The sequence below is a fragment of the Oncorhynchus kisutch genome, linkage group LG17 (assembly GCF_002021735.2).
Source record: "Oncorhynchus kisutch isolate 150728-3 linkage group LG17, Okis_V2, whole genome shotgun sequence".
Taxonomy (NCBI): domain Eukaryota; kingdom Metazoa; phylum Chordata; class Actinopteri; order Salmoniformes; family Salmonidae; genus Oncorhynchus; species Oncorhynchus kisutch.
Genome location: NC_034190.2, coordinates 78606021 through 78629940, shown reverse-complemented (window position 1 = coordinate 78629940; position 23920 = coordinate 78606021). Strand labels below are relative to the sequence as shown.

Below are 23920 nucleotides of genomic sequence, written 5' to 3'. Positions count from 1 at the left end.
TGAGTGTGTAATTGTGCACTACTTACGCATTCAGGCGGTCTGCAATACTTTGCCACGCTTTTTCTCTTTGCTTTATCACTGTGGCGGTGTTGCCTTTCTTCTTAATTATATCTTTTACCTCCTCGTATGCCTCCATGAGGATTTGTGCTTCCGACGGGGAAAAGTACGCGGCTCTAGTTGCCATGGTAAATCAGTTAATCTGTGATCTGTGGCGGGGTCTATTTGAGTGAGCCGTGAGCGCGCACCTATCCAGGATTGGTTTCACCTGGCTTAATGAATCCGTGTCTGCTCATCCTGGCTTGGTCTTTGTGCAACCAATTAAGCCTGGACGCACATGTTTTGGCTTCATTGAGCTCAGCTGAGTCATTTATCCCGGATGTCTTAATTCTACTTTTGTGCAACAGGCCCCAGCTGCTGGAGGAAGTGTCCCAGAGCAAACAGGAAGCAGCTGAGGTTAAAGGTCAAACAAAGCAGCTCACCTGGGCACTGAAAGTGGAGAGAGAAGCCCAGAGGAGAGAGGCCCATGTCTGCCAGGAGACCATTGACTCTCTGAACCTGCAGAGCAACAACAGCCTAGTGGTCCTGGAGTAATTACAGACCAGGACATGACTGACCTCTCTCCTCATTCATAGTAATCTGGAGTACAGACCAGGGTATGACTGACCTCACTCCTTATTCATAGTCATCCTTATCATGCCGTCACCGTAAGCAATGATGTAGTAACCAATGATGTGGTCACCAATGAAGTAGTTATAAAAAGAACAGAAAGGACTGGACACTGTATATGCTCCTTAATTAATACCACCTTTAATAACAACAGTTCAACCCTTTTTTATCTAGACTTTATTAGGCCAGCACCTACAGTACCACTCCAAAGTTTGGACACACCTACTCATTCATGGGTTTTTCTTTATATTTACTATTTTCTACATTGGATGTCTTCACTATGAAATAACACATATGGAATCACGTAGTAACCAAAAAAAAGTGTTAAACAAATCCAAATATAGTTTATATTTGAGATTCTTCAAAGTAGGCACCCTTTGCCTTGATGACAGCTTTGCACACTCTTGGCATTATCTCAACCAGCTCAACCAGTCACCTGGAGTGTGCCTTGTTAAAAGGTCATTTGTGGAATTTATTTCCTTCTTAATGCGTTTGAGCCAATCAGTTGTGATGTGACAAGGTATGGGTGGTATACAGAAGATAGCCCTATTTGGTAAAGAATGGCAAGGTAAAAACAGCTCAAATAAGCAAAGAGAAACAAGTCCATACGGAACATTTAGAATGGTTTTCTCGACTGCACTAGAAGAAACTTTCAGCGCTATGATGAAACTAGCTCTCATGAGGACCGACACAGGAAAGGAAGACCCAGAGTTACCTCTGCTGCAGAGGATAAGTGCATTAGAGTTACCAGCCTCAGAAATTGCAGCCCAAATAAATGCTTCACATAGTTAAACAGACACATCTTCATATCAACTGTTCAGAGGAGACTACGTGAATGAGGCCTTCATGGTCAAATTACTGCAAAAAAAAAAAAAACACTACTAAAGGACACCAATAAGAAGAAGAGACTTCTTTGGGCCAAGAAACATGAGCAACGGACATTAGACCGGTGGAAATCAGTCCTTTGGTCGGATGAGACCAAATCTGAAATGTTTTGTTCCAACCTCCGTGTCTTTGTGAGACACGGAGTAGGTGAGCGGATGATCTCTGCATGTGTGGTTCCCACATGTGTGGTTTATTTAGAATTCAAGGTACGCTTAACCAGTATGGCTACCACAGCAATACGCTTAGTGGGACTATCATTTGTTTTTCTACAGGACAATAATCCAACACACCTCCAAGCTGTGTAAGGGCTATTCGACCAAGGAGAGTGATGAAGTGCTGCATCAGACTGTTGGAAACACATTCCAGGTGAAGCTGGTTGAGAGAATGCCAAGAGTTTACAAAGCTGGCAAAGGGTCGCTACTTTGAAGAATCTAAAATACAATTAAATTTGGTTAACACATGATTCCATATGTGTCATTTCATAGTTTCGATGTCTTCACTATTATTCTACAATGTAGAAAATAGTAAAAATAACGAAAAAAACATGAATGAGTAGGTGTCAACTTTTGACTGGTACTGTAAGTTTTAAAAGATGTGCGTGTGACCACAAACATTTCTATAACAATCATGCAAGGCATTAATAGTAAGGCATACTTAATGAAGGATTCATAGAGTTTATGTCATGTCTTCCAGCATAAGAGGCTGAGATTGAAGATCATCCAGGCTGTGTCCTCTTTTCCTGGAGCCAAACACCCCCAGACTGCCCCCTGAGGGACAGCTTGTTTACATGTTTTTGAATGTTGAGCTTTAATTAACCAAGCATGTACTTTGAGGGATTTGGGGCCATTTTAATGTAGACATGCATGTCATCCGCAAAACTGTGGAAGAGGACCAAGTCATCTGACTATATGACCAAGTGGAAGTAGGCAGAGGATGAACAGGGTGGGGGACACCACAGGTGACTGAGTGGACCTGCACTCTTCTACAATACTTATTCTGAATTTTAATGTGAGATGGAGTGGAAGCCATTCAGGATAGTTCCTGAAATATTGTCTTTTCACCCTTCTGTGATCCATACAGTCTATAGTGAAGTTGTATCTGTTTGTTGATGTCCTCGTCTGCTTCTATGAGCCTGATCTTGATTTTCTTGTAGTGTAAAGTTATCCATTTAACCATGTTTGAAAATGTTCTTTAATTTCTGGGGAACCTTCCCCAAGTGAAAGCTGCATCCTGCACCAGTATCCAGTAATCTGTCTCAAGATATTATCAAGTCCCATTTGGAGTTCCATAGTCTGGGCTGACATAGATGTTGTGGTCCTGAAGATATACACACATTTGACTTTCCCCTGGGAAGAGCAGAGGGTTCTCAGCTACTGAAGCTGTTACCTAGCAAGGTGAAGCTAATTAATACTCATCACACGCTCCTTTCCATTTTAGAACAGGCTGTAGGCAGAAGCTGATATGTGACCACCCTTCCGAAGCATCTTACCAGTGGTGCCCACATGAAAAGCTAGCTATTCGGTGACCCAAGTGGGGACAGTTCAGGCGGATGACTAAGTTTCAAACATCCCCATATGATACAAAGACACAGTGGTCCTTATACCAACAAGTATCTAGAAGTCATTCTAATTACTGGAGGTTGTGTTTCATTTCTTTACACTACAATTGAATGTGCTGTAGAATCCTGTTTTTTATATCAACCAGATTCTACAATACCACATTTAACATGTAGTGTTAAGATACACTATAGATGGCTGGACCAGCCAGCCAGTGGAACACAGATTACAGAATGCAGAGTCACTGGCTGTGATGGGGGCTTGAATCTGGGGAGAGAAGTCATTTGTAATTTACATTCTGGACAATGTTTTGTAGTACAATAGCTTGTCCTATATTCTTGTATCATATCATTGGTCTTAGCATTGATGAAGTTATATACCATATACATTTACTTATGAATATGTTTGAAATTCTTTTAACTCAAACTATTCTGTACACATATTTAGGTGTGCCTTACCGTTTCCATTTCCAATTCCCCCAGACAGCATTGGTATTTCCTGATCTGGGGATGCCTATCAGATAGAAACAGTAATTAGTAAAACACATTGGGACAGTTTCCCGGTCAGAGATTACTCTCAGTCCTGGACAAAGAAGCACATTCAATGAAGATTTTCCATTTTAAAGTGCTTTTTATTCCAAAACTAGGTGTAATCTCTGACTGGGAAACTGGCCCAATAAATTCAAGTTTCACAGAAGAAAGCACAAAGTAGTACAATGTGATGAAAGATTTTCATAGATTTCCAAACATACCTGTGTAGGTATTTGAGGGCCTATAAAAAGACAGATGTTCAATATTGTAATAAACATACCATGTAACCATGACGATAACAGACAGTAGTAATATATACTATATGAGAACATGTAGCATTCAGAGTAAACTGAATATCACAGGCAATGAAAGCAGGGTAGCCTAGTGGTTAGAGAGTTGGACTAGTAACCGGAAGGTTGCAAGTTCAAACCCCTGAGCTGACCAGGTACAAATCTGTCATTCTGCCCCTGAAAAGGCAGTTAACCCACTGTTCTTAGGCCGTCATTGAAAATAAGAATTTGTTCTTAACAGACTTGCCTAGTTAAATAAAGGTTAAAACAATGAATGGTACAAATACAATTCCAGTCATCTTACCTAAGTTTTTTCTTCTTCTCATAAATAAACAAACACCAGCTATGGTCAGGAAAAATAGAACACCTATCAGAACACCAGCTATGATTCCAGCTGTGGGAAGTGAGGATACTCCACATTCTGAATCCGACCAAGGAGTTCCTGGTTCAATTTCCAAGAATTCACATCTATGTTAAAGACAAACAGAGGTATGTTTTTTAAAGTTTCTATTTGAGTATATTAATGTATTTCTATCTTCAGGGGAATAACCTTTTGAACTAACTAATCATGTTCACACTTACTCTGTATGTGGTTGACAAGATGTTAATGATCCATCTGAATAAGTTTTACCAGGGCAGTCAGCACACACAGTATCTGTAGATGTTGTTCCTGCAGAAATACATCTTGAAATATTAATGAAAATCCCATTTGTTCCCCCCTTTATTTTTAATTCCACAAACTGTAATGATTGTTCGCACTGAAGATAACAACTTGACTCAATTGAATTATTACAACACAATTAGTATAATGAGTGAGACAGAAGACCAACCTGTGTGGCTGATGTATTGACCAGGTTCACAGCTGCTGTGTCTCTGGGCTGCTCTACAACCATCCTTAGTTGGGTCTAGACAGTAGAACCCCTCCAGTGTCCCACAGACAGTGTCTGATGAAGGTCTACATGGCTGCTTTACCTTCAAACCCAAACCTAGAGAGAAAACATGGCATCTATTATCTGATGCAGATTACAACTGACATATCCTCATAGCATAACAGCATAGAGTAACATATCAGTGTTTGTGTCTGGGTTTCAGTACAGACACACAGGACCACTCTTACCTGGATCACAGTTGGTACACACTTTGCATTTTATGAGACCATTGGGCTCATCAAGGAAAGTAGAATCAACACAGGGCACACAGCTGGTACTGGTGAATTCAGTACAATGCCTATGTACACGATTTCCTGGGGAAGAGAGAATCAATGTCACGTTTTTCTGTTAGTGTTGATGATGTATTGACGTCTGGTGAATCATATGATGTAAAGAGAGGGTCCTTACCTGGTGAACACATGGGACAACATTCATCCCTTATTCTGTACTCAGCTCTACCACATGCAATACAGGATCCGATGCTTTCAAGCACCAATATAATAGTTATCTGGAAGTAGAGAAAGAAATACACTTCACTCAAATTGAAACTGATGTGTATTCATAAAACTTACAGAACTAGTTCATTTTCCTAACTAAAATATTCACTATTCAAATATGTAATTATATAGAACTATTTTTAAAACTGGCTTTTGTAAATGTGGTGTCGTACTGTGAATTGAGCACACTGTTTGGTGCCAGGAATTTCTGTTGCGTGAAAAGAGCCTCGTACAAACCATCCTGATCTCATGAGTTTACATTCTGTTTCACGGCGTACAAGGCTAGTAAAAAGACTCAAAGCCACAAAATGTGCAAGTCAGAAATGTTTCTCTTACAGTCCATATCAGGCTTTCAAACTGTGCCATGGTTCCTCATTCTTCCCCCAACTCACTGGAAAGACCCAGGTACCAGATTTGTGACGTGTTTAGGAGTTTTGAAGTATTGAGATGAACAGACCTGTTGACTTAATGTATTTTAGTACATGCACTGTATAGTAAGAATAGCTCTTATATTCTGCTTAAATATTGCATACACTGCACCGTTAATAAATATAATATAGAAATGTACGTTGGCTGGCTACCCCTGAGTTATTCACATTGATGGTGGTGACTAAAAGTTTACTGAATCATAATAAAAAATAACCTTTATTTTTGTAAATGATGATCTTGCCGAATTAAATCACAGAAAAAAGTTTGTAATAAGCTCATCTGAGAAGTGTGAAACAGAAATTGGCAAATTATTAGAGAATGCTGCCATCTTGTGGTGAAGTAGCCTTGTACATTGAGTAAAGTCCATTCTACCAAAGACAGCACAGTATGAAGACAGACAAACTGATTCACCAATAGAAATCCTCGATCACAATTGTAGGCGATGTCATGGCTACTTTGGCTTGCCAGACTCATGCACTGCGCATGTGCAAAATATCAACTAAGGCCCTCCTTCGATATAGAATTGTTTTTGACGAAAATGAAAACGTGTGAATGTCACTGTCACGAGGTTGAAGTAATAACATGTTCAACTACTTAAGGCATTGGCTCCAATCTAGGTTGTGCCTTTTAGATTGAGAAAATGTCCAACTAATGCGGAATCTTTCAAAACCGCTATTTATAAACCGTTAATATGTACAAAATGGACCATAAAACCTGCGTGTGACAGTTTTAAAATAAAAATTGTAATTTATAAAATCTGAACTTGACATGAAAATGTGCTCACCTTCCCACAAACTTTAGACCATGCCTATGCAAAGTTTCTAGTTGGTGAAGTATAGCATTGAAAATAGGCAAGTAGACCAGTATTGTGTGCAAATGGGGGGGAAATGATGGACAGGTTTATTCATAACAATAAGGTTAATAACAAAATGCAATCATTTGCCATTAGTTAGAAGAGAGAATCTATTTAGTTAATCTTTGCATTTTAAAATAATTACATGGGCATCTATTTCCTAGTCAATTATTTATAAAATGTTGTTTTGAGGATCTATTCTCATCTGCACTGATGGGTCAATACTTGACAGTTAATCAATATGGTTGCTGAAATCATCATCAGGTAGATTTTTGTGTTTGCTTTTCATGTATTGTGTAATTGGTGTATATAGATATGTTTAGTGTAATTGTTGTTGATTGATGTTCATGCAGGGCTCATCTGCAAAAGAGACGGCAGGGTGGTGGTTAGTGGTTAGAGCGTTGGACTAGTAACCGGAAGGTTGCAAGTTCAAACCCCGAGCTGACAAGGTACAAATCTGTCGTTCTTCCCCTGAACAGGCAGTTAACCCATTGTTCCTAGGCCGTCATTGAAAATAAGAATTTGTTCTTAACTGACTTGCCTAGTTAAATAAAGGTTCAATTTAAAAAAAGACCCATTATTCACCACAAATAAACTCACTGTATATGGAATACATACTGGCAAACACTATTCTATGTGCCGCAGTAAAAGTGTGCATGTTTTGGGGTCAGTTGTTTTTACATACACACGGTTTATAAATGAGGCCCCAGGTCTGTTTGGTGTGTTTCGCAAGCATTCTACCACCACAGCAGAGCAAAGTCTGTCTGGGCTGCTGACTGGCAATCATGTGATGTTGTGTTCCTTATATTATTTTGTCCGTTTATTCAGTTGCAAACAAACAAGAAAGCATTAATGAATAATGACAAGGCCATAGCGTTTAATATTTCAAGAACGGTGACAATCCGAGTGAGTTTAGCAGCGCACTTTTAAAATCAGAAGGGAGTTACGGGAGATTCAGAGGTAGAACAAACAGTATGTTGAAAGCGAGAAAACAGCATAGCGTAGGCCTGTCTATTCGTTGTAGTAAAATGACACAATCATTAATCAATATGAAAATACATTATTCTTAAAGTTATGCTACAACGCGGAACATGTAAAGTAGGTTATTTCTACGTAAATACTTCATATTTATATTACCGCAGTCTGGAAGTAGATTCCTCAGGATGTCCAAGATGGCGTCGCTCTGAGGGCGTGTTCTCTCGCTTGTCAAAGCAACATTGAGGGTTAGGTGGTTAACAGTCTTTCATTGGTTATCACTGTTGAAAGAAACTAACTACAACTTGTTTTAGCGGCATAGGATAAGTTTAGATTTCGTTTTTGTCAAGTTGAGTTGGAAGAACACGACAGAAAGACAATAATAAACGGAATATCCAAGCCTCACAGAAGACGGCAAACATGCTAGCTGGCCACGACGAGAACCAAAGCAGCATGGATACACAAGATGCTGCGAGCTCAAGCAAGAGAAAGAACAAAACAGACCAGGATGAAATTCCTGCGACCTTTTCACCTCAGACTCCAGTTAAAAATCCACCGGTGAAAAAAGTAAGACAGTTCCATGTCTGAACTTTTCTCTGCAATCCAGTCCCTGTCCACTAAACAAGACGCCACGTTCTCCAGTGAGTCCATCAGAGCGGGCCACCGAAGAAACATCAAAGAAGATCGATCATTTGTCAGTAACTGTCAGTCAGTTTCACAAAATTGTGAGCGAAAACGAGGAAAATATAACGTTCCTAAGAGAATGAGTTTTAGAAACTTGCAACCCCCAAATAATGAGCTGTGAGAATGTAGCTAAACTTCAAAGGTACTCTCGCAGGTGGAATCTGAAAATACAAGGTGTAAAAGAGGTAGAGGAATATTAGGGAAGCAGTCATTAATATCCTGGGAAAGGTGACTCCGTGCATCAAAGACAAGCTAAGAGACGTGATCGACTTGGGAAACGAAGGTATGATGGACCCCCTCGCAATATCATTTTGCGCTTAACTATGCGCCATTACAGAGACATAATCTGGAAAATGACCAAGGGGAACACGTTTCTGGACGAGAAGAAGCTCCGCATCAAAGAGGCTCTGATACCGCAGGATCAGGCTGCCAGGGAGAAAGTGTGGCCGCTTATACAAAAGGCAAGGCACGACAAGAGGAAAAGAAGGCTGGGTTCAAGGGCCCACACGCATTTATCGAAAAAAGAATGATTACTGGGTAACTCTGTTGACATTAACCGAACTGGAACTGTGAGTACAGTTAATGTACTGCCATGAGTAAATGTACCGCTTGAACTAAGTTAACCTATGAACACTTGCCAAAAAAAGAAAAGGAAATTAACATATTTTTCCTGTTAACCACCGCTACCTCAGTTGAGCGTAATTTTCCGTCGGAGTAATCCCTCTCAAGGTTCACTGTTTTATTGTTCATATTACCACTTCTGTTATCTAATTTGTTATTTTTGTATTTATTTTTTTAAATGCAGGAGGTAGTTTTCAACTCACTCAATATCCTTAGTCTGAATGCTAGGGGTTTGAGAGATCTTACAAAAAGGAAAGCCTTATTTTTATACTGTAAACGCAGGAAACTCATTTCGGGTGAAAGTGATTTGAAATTTTGGAAATCACAATGGGGAGATATGGTCTATTTCAGTCATGGATCAAATCATTCTGGTGTTTTGACACTGACACATTCACAAGTTTAAAGGTGACATTCTAGAATCCACATCTTTACAGGATGGGAGATGGGTCATAGTAACTGTTAAACTTGACAATGCTATTTTCATCATCTGTAATGTATATGGACATAACTCACATGCTCCTAATAAGACCCTTTTTACCCAATTTACCAGAAAAGTACAGGATTTACGCATTATTTTCTAATTATTCTAATTATTTCAAGGGATTTTAATTAAACACCTGATGCATCTGTTGATCGTTTTCCTCCTAGAACAAGTCAAAGCCTTCAAAATTGCAATATCATCACTACATTATGCAAGGATCTCTGTTGATGATGCCTGGCATTATTTCAATCCGGATACAAAGGGTTATACCTGGACCAACAAAACTATGTCACGTAAATCTAGAATAGATTATTCCTAATTTCTCCCATTTTGTTATAGATGTAGATCATCAGTTGGCTCCCTTTTCTGATCACTTGATTTCCCTGAATTTGCAAGCTACTAAAACATTTGCAAGCTATTAAACACACTTAAAGATCCTACTCTCATTGGAAACATCAAATTTTTTTTCAAGTAAAGTCTTGGGTCATGGAAGTATTTGGCAATTTTTCAAATATAAAGTCAGAGTTGTAGCCATTAAACGTGCCAAAGAGCTGATGCACTTAAAGAACCTTAGAGAAAAGGAGTTGATGAGCAAGCTTGACAGATTACCTTTCTTTAGAAAACTCAAGTTGAAGAGTCTGTATTTAAGTTTTTACAACTAGAATTAGAACAACTTTACACGGACCTGGCAAAGGGTGCCTTTGTAAAGTCAAGAGCAAAATGGATTGAAGAGTGGGAAAGAAACACTAGTGACATTTTTTTGCACTTGAAAAGAGAAACTACAAAAAAATCTATAACTGCACTCTAAATTAATGTTTTATGCAAAGATCCCATTACAATAACATTTGTAAATTATTTTTGTGAAACCTTCAACTCACAATTTCAGGAAGATGGTTGGGAAAGCTACATCTGCCACATTCAGAATTAATGTCCCTGTAATTGAGGATGATTTCCACTCAGTTTGCGATTCACCTGTGTCAATGAAAAAAGGGAAATCACCTGGCCTGGATGACCTGTCAGTTGAATTCTGTAGACAGTTTGAGTTACTAGAAGACCCTATTTTTAACATGTTTCAAGATTGCATTAGAAATGGTGAAATGGTCTCCACTATGAAACAGGGCCTTTATTTCACTGATTCCGAAGCCCGATAAAGACCCTTCTCTCATTGACAATTGGAGACCAATTACTTTATTAAATACTGATTACTAATTGATTGCTCTGGTTTATTTAAAAATATTAAAAGGAATAGATACCATTATAAATGAGACTCAAACAGGATTTATGAAGGGCCAGATTATTAAGATGCAATGGACTCAGATGCATTTGTCTTATTTCTGGACTTCTGTAAAGCCTTTGACACAATTGAAGATGAATCTCTTTAGGTCACTTAAACTTTTTGGATTCTGTGAAAATTATGTCGAAGTCATTCGCATGTTTTACAAAGATATAAAATAGTTCTGTGTTAAACCTTAATACGTCCAAAAGATTCAGTATCAACAGAAGTGTACGACAGGGATGCCCAATTTCGCCATTTATAGTAATTTTGGTTGTTGAACTTCTATCTCTAGATATTCTGAATAATGCAAATCTGTACGGCTTAACCATTTAACAAAGAAATCCAAATTTCCCAACTGGCTGATGATACTACTCTTTTTTTTAAAGAGACAAAGACCAGGTCGCCCATGCCCTTAATGCTAAAATATAATTTTCTATTGCATCAGGATTAAAACTGAATGTTTCTAAAATGTGAAATCTTAAATTTATTTGACTCTGATAAAGAAATAGAAAATATTCCTGTAAAGGACTGTGTTAAATATTTAGGAATACATCTGTCAAAACACCACGTAGTCAGACATTTGAATTTCTCCTAAAATTAAGAATATATTTCATAATTGGCTACAAAGAGAACTTTCTATACTTGGGAGAGTACTTCTGTCCAAGGCAGAAGGGCTGTCTCGTTTTGTGTACCCCTCATTGTCTTTGTGTAAATCCTTCTACTTGTAAAGAGATCAAAAAGACCTTTCTTGACTTCATCTGGAAAAATAAGTCAAACTAAAAACCGTCAGTCCTCTAATAAAAGAGCTGAAGGCAGTCTGGAAGTGTTGGATTTTGACATAATACTATCAAGATTAACTGGTTGAAGAGATGTTTGATCAATACTGATTCAATATGGTATTTCATTCCAAATGTGTTTAATAAGTTGTGAGGTCTTACATTTTTACTGAAACGTAATTATATTCCTAAAAGATCACCCGCCAAATTGGCTAGGTTTCACCAACAAGCTTTAATGGCCTGAAATGTTTCCTGCACAATTTTTCCCCACAAAGCTCTTTTGTGAAATAATTCAGACATAACTGTAAGGAATAAATCATTGTTCTACCCCAGCTGGCATGAGAGGAATATTGACTTTGTTCTTGATGTTTGACAACGGGTAATATTCTTACATATGAACAATTTATAACATTGAAACAGTTTCCAATACCTTTCAGAGATTATTTCTGTGATCAAAGCCGTTACCAGTGGTCTAACTACACTAATGAAAACTCATCTTAGCTTTGGTAATGCTCACACAGTTTATCCAGAACTCAGATTGGCGTGGGTTTACTTGAGATCTTGTTGTAATAAATATATAAGACAAATTCTCCATTCACAAAACCAAGTTACACAGAGAGGAATATTTCTGGAACATGTTTATTCCTGACATTGTCTGGGATGGGGAAAAAAACCATGGTTAAGGCCTTACAAATAGTGTATACCAAACAAATTTAAGGAAGTGCACTTTCATTTTACATAGAATACATGGATATATTTTGTGTTATCCAAATGTGGCTATTGATGGATGATATCTGCGTTTTCTGTGAAAAAGGTGAGAATCTGTCTCACTTGTTCTTTGAATGTAAATTTGTGTCAGAATTTTGGGAAAACCTTGCAGAACACTTTACCATTATGAACACTACCCATGTTTTTGACGTAAAGGATAGAATAATGTTACTATTGCAATGATAACAAGACCATTGAAATTATTGTTTTTTTTATTTATTCTTGTTGCCAAATACTATACACAAATTCCAAAATTACACATTTGATTGAATGTAACTTATTAAAACATTAACCCTAGTGAATAACAAGAATAACATTTATGAATCATTATGAGATTTGTTCAGTGATTACAATTGCACTAGAATTATTTATATTTTATTATGTCATTGATTTGTTGTATGTTTCAGTATTTTTTTGTTAATACCTGCGTTTTGTATGATGTAGCAATCAATGTAAGTTGTTGATCTGTTATGATTTTTTATTTTTTTTAAGTTGATTCCTCAGGCTTCGTAACGAGTAAGCTACATCAGCGTCATTTCCGGTCACAACTTGTAGACTTCTTTACGTGCGGTGTGGTTTGTTGCCTGCCAACTTCACGGTTTTTACTTTTTAATGACTGTTTTATATTTCCCCCTCGCTCGACTTTTTTCACCCCGGACATGTGTTCTACACGACCTCCACCAGCCGAAGCTATGTAGTAACATTATGCCTTCTAATTGCAGTCGCTGTACTCTTAATATACAGGATAACGATCACCTTATGGCGGGGATAGCCGTGCTGCATGTCCAGCTTCAGATGCAATCGTTAGGCAAGAGTAATTTACGTGTAGGAAAGGATTAAACCGTGTCTGCCACCAATAAGTACAGATAGTGGTAAAAATCCCCTCGCACGGTCCCCGCAGCCTGACAATTTTCTCATGGCTTCTGGGAGGAAATGCTCAACCGGTGTCGCTCATTCAGCCGACAAACTTTAAACCGGTTCTCCCCATTAAGCAACTAGTCCGTGTCTTCTCTGGTCTCTCCTCCACTCGTTACGGGGTCTGAGATGCCAAAGCCTCCCGCCATTAGCTCTGACAAATTGAAAACCCTAGTCACTTTAAAATAATCATCCAGCGATCATACATTGTTTACAAGGGGGCAGGGCTACCGACGTCCAGGCTAATCTGAAGATGGTGCTGGCTAAAGCTAAAACTGGCGAGGATAGGGATATTGTTATCCACGTCGGCACCAACGATGTTAGGATGAAACAGTCAGAGATCACCAAGCACAACATAGCTTCAGCGTGTAAATCGTCTAGAAAGATGTCGGCATCGCGTAATTGTCTCTGGCCCCATCTGTTAGGGGGAGTGATTGTTAGAGTTGCGTAAATTCGAATCTGGTATCAGGATAAATATAACAATGAGTCACCGATTTTATACTATGTATTTTTTATTAGCTAAGTAATAAATGGCAAATGCAACTTTCGTATATACGGGCTCACTGTAATACCACGCAGGGCAGAACAGAACTGACAAGACGTATGTAAAACAGTATTCTTTATACTGTGATAGCGGCAGGGTAGCCTAGTGGTTAGAGAGTTGGACTAGTAACCGGAAGGTTGCAAGTTCAAACCCCTGAGCTGACCAGGTACAAATCTGTCGTTCTGCCCCTGAACAGGCAGTTAACTCACTGTTCTTAGGCAGTCATTGAAAATAAGAATTTGTTCTTCAAATCAAATCAAATTTATTTATATAGCCCTTCGTACATCAGCTGATATCTCAAAGTGCTGTACAGAAACCCAGCCTAAAACCCCAAACAGCAAGCAATGCAGGTGGAGAAGCACGGTGGCTAGGAAAAACTCCCTAGAAAGGCCAATACCTAGGAAGAAACCTAGAGAGGAACCAGGCTATGTGGGGTGGCCAGTCCTCTTCTGGCTGTGCCGGGTGGAGATTATAACAGAACATGGTCAAGATGTTCAATGTTCATAAATGACCAGCATGGTCGAATAATAATAAGGCAGAACAGTTGAAACTAGAGCAGCAGCACAGTCAGGTGGAAGTTGAAACTGGAGCAGCAGCATGGCCAGGTAGACTGGGGACAGCAAGGAGTCATCATGTCAGGTAGTCCTGGGGCATGGTCCTAGGGCTCAGGTCAGTTGAAACTGGAACAGCAGCATGGCCAGGTGGACTGGGGACAGCAAGGAGTCATCATGTCAGGTAGTCCTGGGGCATGGTCCTAGGGCTCAGGTCCTCCGAGAGAGAGAAAGAAAGAGAGAAGGAGAGAATTAGAGAACGCACACTTAGATTCACACAGGACACCGAATAGGACAGGAGAAGTACTCCAGATATAACAAACTGACCCCAGCCCCCCGACACATAAACTACTGCAGCATAAATACTGGAGGCTGAGACAGGAGGGGTCAGGAGACACTGTGGCCCCATCCGAGGACACCCCCGGACAGGGCCAAACAGGAAGGATATAACCCCACCCACTTTGCCAAAGCACAGCCCCCACACCACACCACACCAGTTCTTAACAGACTTGCCTAGTTAAATAAAGGTTAAAAAACAATGAATGGTACAAATACAATTCCAGTCATCTTACCTAAGTTTTTTCTTCTTCTCATAAATAAACAAACACCAGCTATGGTCAGGAAAAATAGAACACCTATCAGAACACCAGCTATGATTCCAGCTGTGGGAAGTGAGGATACTCCACATTCTGAATCCGACCAAGGAGTTCCTGGTTCAATTTCCAAGAATTCACATCTATGTTAAAGACAAACAGAGGTATGTTTTTTAAAGTTTCTATTTGAGTATATTAATGTATTTCTATCTTCAGGGGAATAACCTTTTGAACTAACTAATCATGTTCACACTTACTCTGTATGTGGTTGACAAGATGTTAATGATCCATCTGAATAAGTTTTACCAGGGCAGTCAGCACACACAGTATCTGTAGATGTTGTTCCTGCAGAAATACATCTTGAAATATTAATGAAAATCCCATTTGTTCCCCCCTTTATTTTTAATTCCACAAACTGTAATGATTGTTCGCACTGAAGATAACAACTTGACTCAATTGAATTATTACAACACAATTAGTATAATGAGTGAGACAGAAGACCAACCTGTGTGGCTGATGTATTGACCAGGTTCACAGCTGCTGTGTCTCTGGGCTGCTCTACAACCATCCTTAGTTGGGTCTAGACAGTAGAACCCCTCCAGTGTCCCACAGACAGTGTCTGATGAAGGTCTACATGGCTGCTTTACCTTCAAACCCAAACCTAGAGAGAAAACATGGCATCTATTATCTGATGCAGATTACAACTGACATATCCTCATAGCATAACAGCATAGAGTAACATATCAGTGTTTGTGTCTGGGTTTCAGTACAGACACACAGGACCACTCTTACCTGGATCACAGTTGGTACACACTTTGCATTTTATGAGATCATTGGGCTCATCAAGGAAAGTAGAATCAACACAGGGCACACAGCTGGTACTGGTGAATTCAGTACAATGCCTATGTACACGATTTCCTGGGGAAGAGAGAATCAATGTCACGTTTTTCTGTTAGTGTTGATGATGTATTGACATCTGGTGAATCATATGATGTAAAGAGAGGGTCCTTACCTGGTGAACACATGGGACAACATTCATCCCTTATTCTGTACTCAGCTCTACCACATGCAATACAGGATCCGATGCTTTCAAGCACCAATATAATAGTTATCTGGAAGTAGAGAAAGAAATACACTTCACTCAAATTGAAACTGATGTGTATTCATAAAACTTACAGAACTAGTTCATTTTCCTAACTAAAATATTCACTATTCAAATATGTAATTATATAGAACTATTTTTAAAACTGGCTTTTGTAAATGTGGTGTCGTACTGTGAATTGAGCACACTGTTTGGTGCCAGGAATTTCTGTTGCGTGAAAAGAGCCTCGTACAAACCATCCTGATCTCATGAGTTTACATTCTGTTTCACGGCGTACAAGGCTAGTAAAAAGACTCAAAGCCACAAAATGTGCAAGTCAGAAATGTTTCTCTTACAGTCCATATCAGGCTTTCAAACTGTGCCATGGTTCCTCATTCTTCCCCCAACTCACTGGAAAGACCCAGGTACCAGATTTGTGACGTGTTTAGGAGTTTTGAAGTATTGAGATGAACAGACCTGTTGACTTAATGTATTTTAGTACATGCACTGTATAGTAAGAATAGCTCTTATATTCTGCTTAAATATTGCATACACTGCACCGTTAATAAATATAATATAGAAATGTACGTTGGCTGGCTACCCCTGAGTTATTCACATTGATGGTGGTGACTAAAAGTTTACTGAATCATAATAAAAAATAACCTTTATTTTTGTAAATGATGATCTTGCCGAATTAAATCACAGAAAAAAGTTTGTAATAAGCTCATCTGAGAAGTGTGAAACAGAAATTGGCAAATTATTAGAGAATGCTGCCATCTTGTGGTGAAGTAGCCTTGTACATTGAGTAAAGTCCATTCTACCAAAGACAGCACAGTATGAAGACAGACAAACTGATTCACCAATAGAAATCCTCGATCACAATTGTAGGCGATGTCATGGCTACTTTGGCTTGCCAGACTCATGCACTGCGCATGTGCAAAATATCAACTCAAAGGCCCTCAACCGATATAGAATTGTTTTTGACGAAAATGAAAACGTGTGAATTTGTCACTTTCACGAGGTTGAAGTAATAACATGTTCAACTACTTAAGGCATTGGCTCCAATCTAGGTTGTGCCTTTTAGATTGAGAAAATGTCCAACTAATGCGGAATTTTTCAAAACCGCTATTTATAAACCGTTAATATGTACAAAATGGACCATAAAACCTGCGTGTGACAGTTTTAAAACAAAAATTGTAATTTATAAAATCTGAACTTGACATGAAAATGTGCTCACCTTCCCACAAACTTTAGACCATGCCTATGCAAAGTTTCTAGTTGGTGAAGTATAGCATTGAAAATAGGCAAGTAGACCAGTATTGTGTGCAAATGGGGGGGAAATGATGGACAGGTTTATTCATAACAATAAGGTTAATAACAAAATGCAATCATTTGCCATTAGTTAGAAGAGAGAATCTATTTAGTTAATCTTTGCATTTTAAAATAATTACATGGGCATCTATTTCCTAGTCAATTATTTATAAAATGTTGTTTTGAGGATCTATTCTCATCTGCACTGATGGGTCAATACTTGACAGTTAATCAATATGGTTGCTGAAATCATCATCAGGTAGATTTTTGTGTTTGCTTTTCATGTATTGTGTAATTGGTGTATATAGATATGTTTAGTGTAATTGTTGTTGATTGATGTTCATGCAGGGCTCATCTGCAAAAGAGACGGCAGGGTGGTGGTTAGTGGTTAGAGCTTTGGACTAGTAACCGGAAGGTTGCAAGTTCAAACCCCCAAGCTGACAAGATATGTTTAGTGTAATTGTTGTTGATTGATGTTCATGCAGGGCTCATCTGCAAAAGAGACAGCAGGGTAGCCTAGTGGTTAGAATGTTGGACTAGTAACTGGAAGGTTGCAAGTTCAAACCCCCGAGCTGACAAGGTACAAATCTGTCGTTCTTCCCCTGAACAGGCAGTTAACCCACTGTTCCTAGGCCGTCATTGAAAATAAGAATTTGTTCTTAACTGACTTGCATAGTTAAATAAAGGTTCCATTTTTAAAAAGACCATGGTCTCAGCATGACTCCCTTGATGGCCTTTAACTCCACCCATTATTCACCACAAATAAACTCACTGTATATGGAATACATACTGGCTTTTAGAGCAAACACTATTCTATGTGCCGCAGTAAAAGTGTGCATGTTTTGGGGTCAGTTGTTTTTACATACACACGGTTTATAAATGAGGCCCCAGGTCTGTTTGGTGTGTTTCGCAAGCATTCTACCACCACAACAGAGCAAAGTCCTTCTGGGCTGCTGACTGGCAATTATGTGATGTTGTGTTCCTTATATTATTTTGTCCGTTTATTCAGTTGCAAACAAACAAGAAAGCATTAATGAATAATGACAAGGCCATAGCGTTTAATATTTCAAGAACCGTGACAATCCGAGTGAGTTTAGCAGCGCACTTTTAAAATCAGAAGGGAGTTACGGGAGATTCAGAGGTAGAACAAACAGTATGTTGAAAACGAAAGCGAGAAAACAGCATAGCGTAGGCCTGTCTATTCGTTGTAGTAAAATGACACAATCATTAATCAATATGAAAATACATTATTCTTAAAGTTATGCTACAACGCGGAACATGTAAAGTAGGTTATTTCTACGTAAATACGTAATATTTATATTACCGCAGTCTGGAAGTAGATTCCTCAGGATGTCCAAGATGGCGTCGCTCTGAGGGCGTGTTCTCTCGCTTGTCAAAGCAACATTGAGGGTTAGGTGGTTAACAGTCTTTCATTGGTTATCACTGTTGAAAGAAACTAACTACAACTTGTTTTAGCGGCATAGGATAAGTTTAGATTTCGTTTTTGTCAAGTTGAGTTGGAAGAACACGACAGAAAGACAATAATAAACGGAATATCCAAGCCTCACAGAAGACACACAGCATCTTGGATACACAAGATGCTGCGAGCTCAAGCAAGAGAAAGAACAAAACAGACCAGGATGAAATTCCTGCGACCTTTTCACCTCAGACTCCAGTTAAAAATCCACCGGTGAAAAAAGTAAGACAGTTCCATGTCTGAACTTTTCTCTGCAATCCAGTCCCTGTCCACTAAACAAGACGCCACGTTCTCCAGTGAGTCCATCAGAGCGGGCCACCGAAGAAACATCAAAGAAGATCGATCATTTGTCAGTAACTGTCAGTCAGTTTCACAAAATTGTGAGCGAAAACGAGGAAAATATAACGTTCCTAAGAGAATGAGTTTTAGAAACTTGCAACCCCCAAATAATGAGCTGTGAGAATGTAGCTAAACTTCAAAGGTACTCTCGCAGGTGGAATCTGAAAATACAAGGTGTAAAAGAGGTAGAGGAATATTAGGGAAGCAGTCATTAATATCCTGGGAAAGGTGACTCCGTGCATCAAAGACAAGCTAAGAGACGTGATCGACTTGGGAAACGAAGGTATGATGGACCCCCTCGCAATATCATTTTGCGCTTAACTATGCGCCATTACAGAGACATAATCTGGAAAATGACCAAGGGGAACACGTTTCTGGACGAGAAGAAGCTCCGCATCAAAGAGGCTCTGATACCGCAGGATCAGGCTGCCAGGGAGAAAGTGTGGCCGCTTATACAAAAGGCAAGGCACGACAAGAGGAAAAGAAGGCTGGGTTCAAGGGCCCACACGCATTTATCGAAAAAAGAATGATTACTGGGTAACTCTGTTGACATTAACCGAACTGGAACTGTGAGTACAGTTAATGTACTGCCATGAGTAAATGTACCGCTTGAACTAAGTTAACCTATGAACACTTGCCAAAAAAAGAAAAGGAAATTAACATATTTTTCCTGTTAACCACCGCTACCTCAGTTGAGCGTAATTTTCCGTCGGAGTAATCCCTCTCAAGGTTCACTGTTTTATTGTTCATATTACCACTTCTGTTATCTAATTTGTTATTTTTGTATTTATTTTTTTAAATGCAGGAGGTAGTTTTCAACTCACTCAATATCCTTAGTCTGAATGCTAGGGGTTTGAGAGATCTTACAAAAAGGAAAGCCTTATTTTTATACTGTAAACGCAGGAAACTCATTTCGGGTGAAAGTGATTTGAAATTTTGGAAATCACAATGGGGAGATATGGTCTATTTCAGTCATGGATCAAATCAGTCTGGTGTTTTGACACTGACACATTCACAAGTTTAAAGGTGACATTCTAGAATCCACATCTTCACAGGATGGGAGATGGGTCATAGTAACTGTTAAACTTGACAATGTTATTTTCATCATCTGTAATGTATATGGACATAACTCACATGTTCCTAATAAGACCCTTTTTACCCAATTTACCAGAAAAGTACAGGATTTACGCATTATTTTCTAATTATTCTAATTATTTCAAGGGATTTTAATTAAACACCTGATGCATCTGTTGATCGTTTTCCTCCTAGAACAAGTCAAAGCCTTCAAAATTGCAATATCATCACTACATTATGCAAGGATCTCTGTTGATGATGCCTGGCATTATTTCAATCCGGATACAAAGGGTTATACCTGGACCAACAAAACTATGTCACGTAAATCTAGAATAGATTATTCCTAATTTCTCCCATTTTGTTATAGATGTAGATCATCAGTTGGCTCCCTTTTCTGATCACTTGATTTCCCTGAATTTGCAAGCTACTAAAACATTTGCAAGCTATTAAACACACTTAAAGATCCTACTCTCATTGGAAACATCAAATTGTTTTGCAAGTAAAGTCTTGGGTCATGGAAGTATTTGGCAATTTTTCAAATATAAAGTCAGAGTTGTAGCCATTAAACGTGCCAAAGAGCTGATGCACTTAAAGAACCTTAGAGAAAAGGAGTTGATGAGCAAGCTTGACAGATTACCTTTCTTTAGAAAACTCAAGTTGAAGAGTCTGTATTTAAGTTTTTACAACTAGAATTAGAACAACTTTACACGGACCTGGCAAAGGGTGCCTTTGTAAAGTCAAGAGCAAAATGGATTGAAGAGTGGGAAAGAAACACTAGTGACATTTTTTTGCACTTGAAAAGAGAAACTACAAAAAAATCTATAACTGCACTCTAAATTAATGTTTTATGCAAAGATCCCATTACAATAACATTTGTAAATTATTTTTGTGAAACCTTCAACTCACAATTTCAGGAAGATGGTTGGGAAAGCTACATCTGCCACATTCAGAATTAATGTCCCTGTAATTGAGGATGATTTCCACTCAGTTTGCGATTCACCTGTGTCAATGAAAAAAGGGAAATCACCTGGCCTGGATGACCTGTCAGTTGAATTCTGTAGACAGTTTGAGTTACTAGAAGACCCTATTTTTAACATGTTTCAAGATTGCATTAGAAATGGTGAAATGGTCTCCACTATGAAACAGGGCCTTTATTTCACTGATTCCGAAGCCCGATAAAGACCCTTCTCTCATTGACAATTGGAGACCAATTACTTTATTAAATACTGATTACTAATTGATTGCTCTGGTTTATTTAAAAATATTAAAAGGAATAGATACCATTATAAATGAGACTCAAACAGGATTTATGAAGGGCCAGATTATTAAGATGCAATGGACTCAGATGCATTTGTCTTATTTCTGGACTTCTGTAAAGCCTTTGACACAATTGAAGATGAATCTCTTTAGGTCACTTAAACTTTTTGGATTCTGTGAAAATTATGTCGAAGTCATTCGCATGTTTTACAAAGATATAAAATAGTTCTGTGTTAAACCTTAATACGTCCAAAAGATTCAGTATCAACAGAAGTGTACGACAGGGATGCCCAATTTCGCCATTTATAGTAATTTTGGTTGTTGAACTTCTATCTCTAGATATTCTGAATAATGCAAATCTGTACGGCTTAACCATTTAACAAAGAAATCCAAATTTCCCAACTGGCTGATGATACTACTCTTTTTTTTAAAGAGACAAAGACCAGGTCGCCCATGCCCTTAATGCTAAAATATAATTTTCTATTGCATCAGGATTAAAACTGAATGTTTCTAAAATGTGAAATCTTAAATTTATTTGACTCTGATAAAGAAATAGAAAATATTCCTGTAAAGGACTGTGTTAAATATTTAGGAATACATCTGTCAAAACACCACGTAGTCAGACATTTGAATTTCTCCTAAAATTAAGAATATATTTCATAATTGGCTACAAAGAGATCTTTCTATACTTGGGAGAGTACTTCTGTCCAAGGCAGAAGGGCTGTCTCGTTTTGTGTACCCCTCATTGTCTTTATGTGTAAATCCTTCTACTTGTAAAGAGATCAAAAAGACCTTTCTTGACTTCATCTGGAAAAATAAGTCAAACTAAAAACCGTCAGTCCTCTAATAAAAGAGCTGAAGGCAGTCTGGAAGTGTTGGATTTTGACATAATACTATCAAGATTAACTGGTTGAAGAGATGTTTGATCAATACTGATTCAATATGGTATTTCATTCCAAATGTGTTTAATAAGTTGGGAGGTCTTACATTTTTACTGAAACGTAATTATATTCCTAAAAGATCACCCGCCAAATTGGCTAGGTTTCACCAACAAGCTTTAATGGCCTGAAATGTTTCCTGCACAATTTTTCCCCACAAAGCTCTTTTGTGAAATAATTCAGACATAACTGTAAGGAATAAATCATTGTTCTACCCCAGCTGGCATGAGAGGAATATTGACTTTGTTCTTGATGTTTGACAACGGGTAATATTCTTACATATGAACAATTTATAACATTGAAACAGTTTCCAATACCTTTCAGAGATTATTTCTGTGATCAAAGCCGTTACCAGTGGTCTAACTACACTAATGAAAACTCATCTTAGCTTTGGTAATGCTCACACAGTTTATCCAGAACTCAGATTGGCGTGGGTTTACTTGAGATCTTGTTGTAATAAATATATAAGACAAATTCTCCATTCACAAAACCAAGTTACACAGAGAGGAATATTTCTGGAACATGTTTATTCCTGACATTGTCTGGGATGGGAGAAAAAAAACCATGGTTAAGGCCTTACAAATAGTGTATACCAAACAAATTTAAGGAAGTGCACTTTCATTTGACATAGAATACATGGATATATTTTGTGTTATCCAAATGTGGCTATTGATGGATGATATCTGCATTTTCTGTGAAAAAGGTGAGAATCTGTCTCACTTGTTCTTTGAATGTAAATTTGTGTCAGAATTTTGGGAAAACCTTGCAGAACACTTTACCATTATGAACACTACCCATGTTTTTGACGTAAAGGATATAATAATGTTACTATTGCAATGATAACAAGACCATTGAAATTATTGTTTTTTTTATTTATTCTTGTTGCCAAATACTATACACAAATTCCAAAATTACACATTTGATTGAATGTAACTTATTAAAACATTAACCCTAGTGAATAACAAGAATAACATTTATGAATCATTATGAGATTTGTTCAGTGATTACAATTGCACTAGAATTATTTATATTTTATTATGTCATTGATTTGTTGTATGTTTCAGTATTTTTTTGTTAATACCTGCGTTTTGTATGATGTAGCAAAGTTGTAAGTTGTTGATCTGTTATGATTTTTTATTTTTTTTAAGTTGATTCCTCAGGCTTCGTAACGAGTAAGCTACATCAGCGTCATTTCCGGTCACAAGTTGTAGACTTCTTTACGTGCGGTGTGGTTTGTTGCCTGCCAACTTCACGGTTTTTACTTTTTAATGACTGTTTTATATTTCCCCCTCGCTCGACTTTTTTCACCCCGGACATGTGTTCTACACGACCTCCACCAGCCGAAGCTATGTAGTAACATTATGCCTTCTAATTGCAGTCGCTGTACTCTTAATATACAGGATAACGATCACCTTATGGCGGGGATAGCCGTGCTGCATGTCCAGCTTCAGATGCAATCGTTAGGCAAGAGTAATTTACGTGTAGGAAAGGATTAAACCGTGTCTGCCACCAATAAGTACAGATAGTGGTAAAAATCCCCTCGCACGGTCCCCGCAGCCTGACAATTTTCTCATGGCTTCTGGGAGGAAATGCTCAACCGGTGTCGCTCATTCAGCCGACAAAC

At 38.4% G+C, this 23920-nt stretch overlaps 2 protein-coding genes across 3 annotated transcripts; both read right to left on the bottom strand.

The window, feature by feature from the left end:
* Positions 1–783: 783 nt before the first annotated feature.
* Positions 784–11790, bottom strand: LOC109876018 (tumor necrosis factor receptor superfamily member 14). 2 transcript variants are annotated; one of them, XM_031794706.1, is made up of 10 exons: positions 7773–11790; positions 5690–5810; positions 5265–5364; positions 5045–5170; positions 4758–4913; positions 4510–4597; positions 4232–4395; positions 3859–3878; positions 3566–3620; positions 784–3374 (listed from the first exon to the last, which is right to left on the bottom strand). In XM_031794706.1, the coding sequence occupies exons 2-10, from the start codon at positions 5717–5719 to the stop codon at positions 3349–3351; spliced, it is 765 nt and encodes a 254-aa protein (XP_031650566.1). In that variant the 5' UTR covers positions 5720–5810; positions 7773–11790; the 3' UTR covers positions 784–3348. The 2 variants fall into 2 exon arrangements, with proteins under 2 accessions (XP_031650566.1, XP_031650567.1); XM_031794707.1 differs by lacking the exon at positions 5690–5810.
* Positions 11791–14392: 2602 nt separating this feature from the next.
* On the bottom strand, positions 14393–23920 carry LOC116352924 (tumor necrosis factor receptor superfamily member 14-like). Its single transcript, XM_031794708.1, has 8 exons — positions 18536–23920; positions 16257–16377; positions 15832–15931; positions 15612–15737; positions 15325–15480; positions 15077–15164; positions 14799–14962; positions 14393–14443 (listed from the first exon to the last, which is right to left on the bottom strand). Exons 2-8 carry the CDS (start codon positions 16284–16286, stop codon positions 14430–14432), a joined length of 678 nt encoding a protein of 225 aa, XP_031650568.1. The 5' UTR covers positions 16287–16377; positions 18536–23920; the 3' UTR covers positions 14393–14429.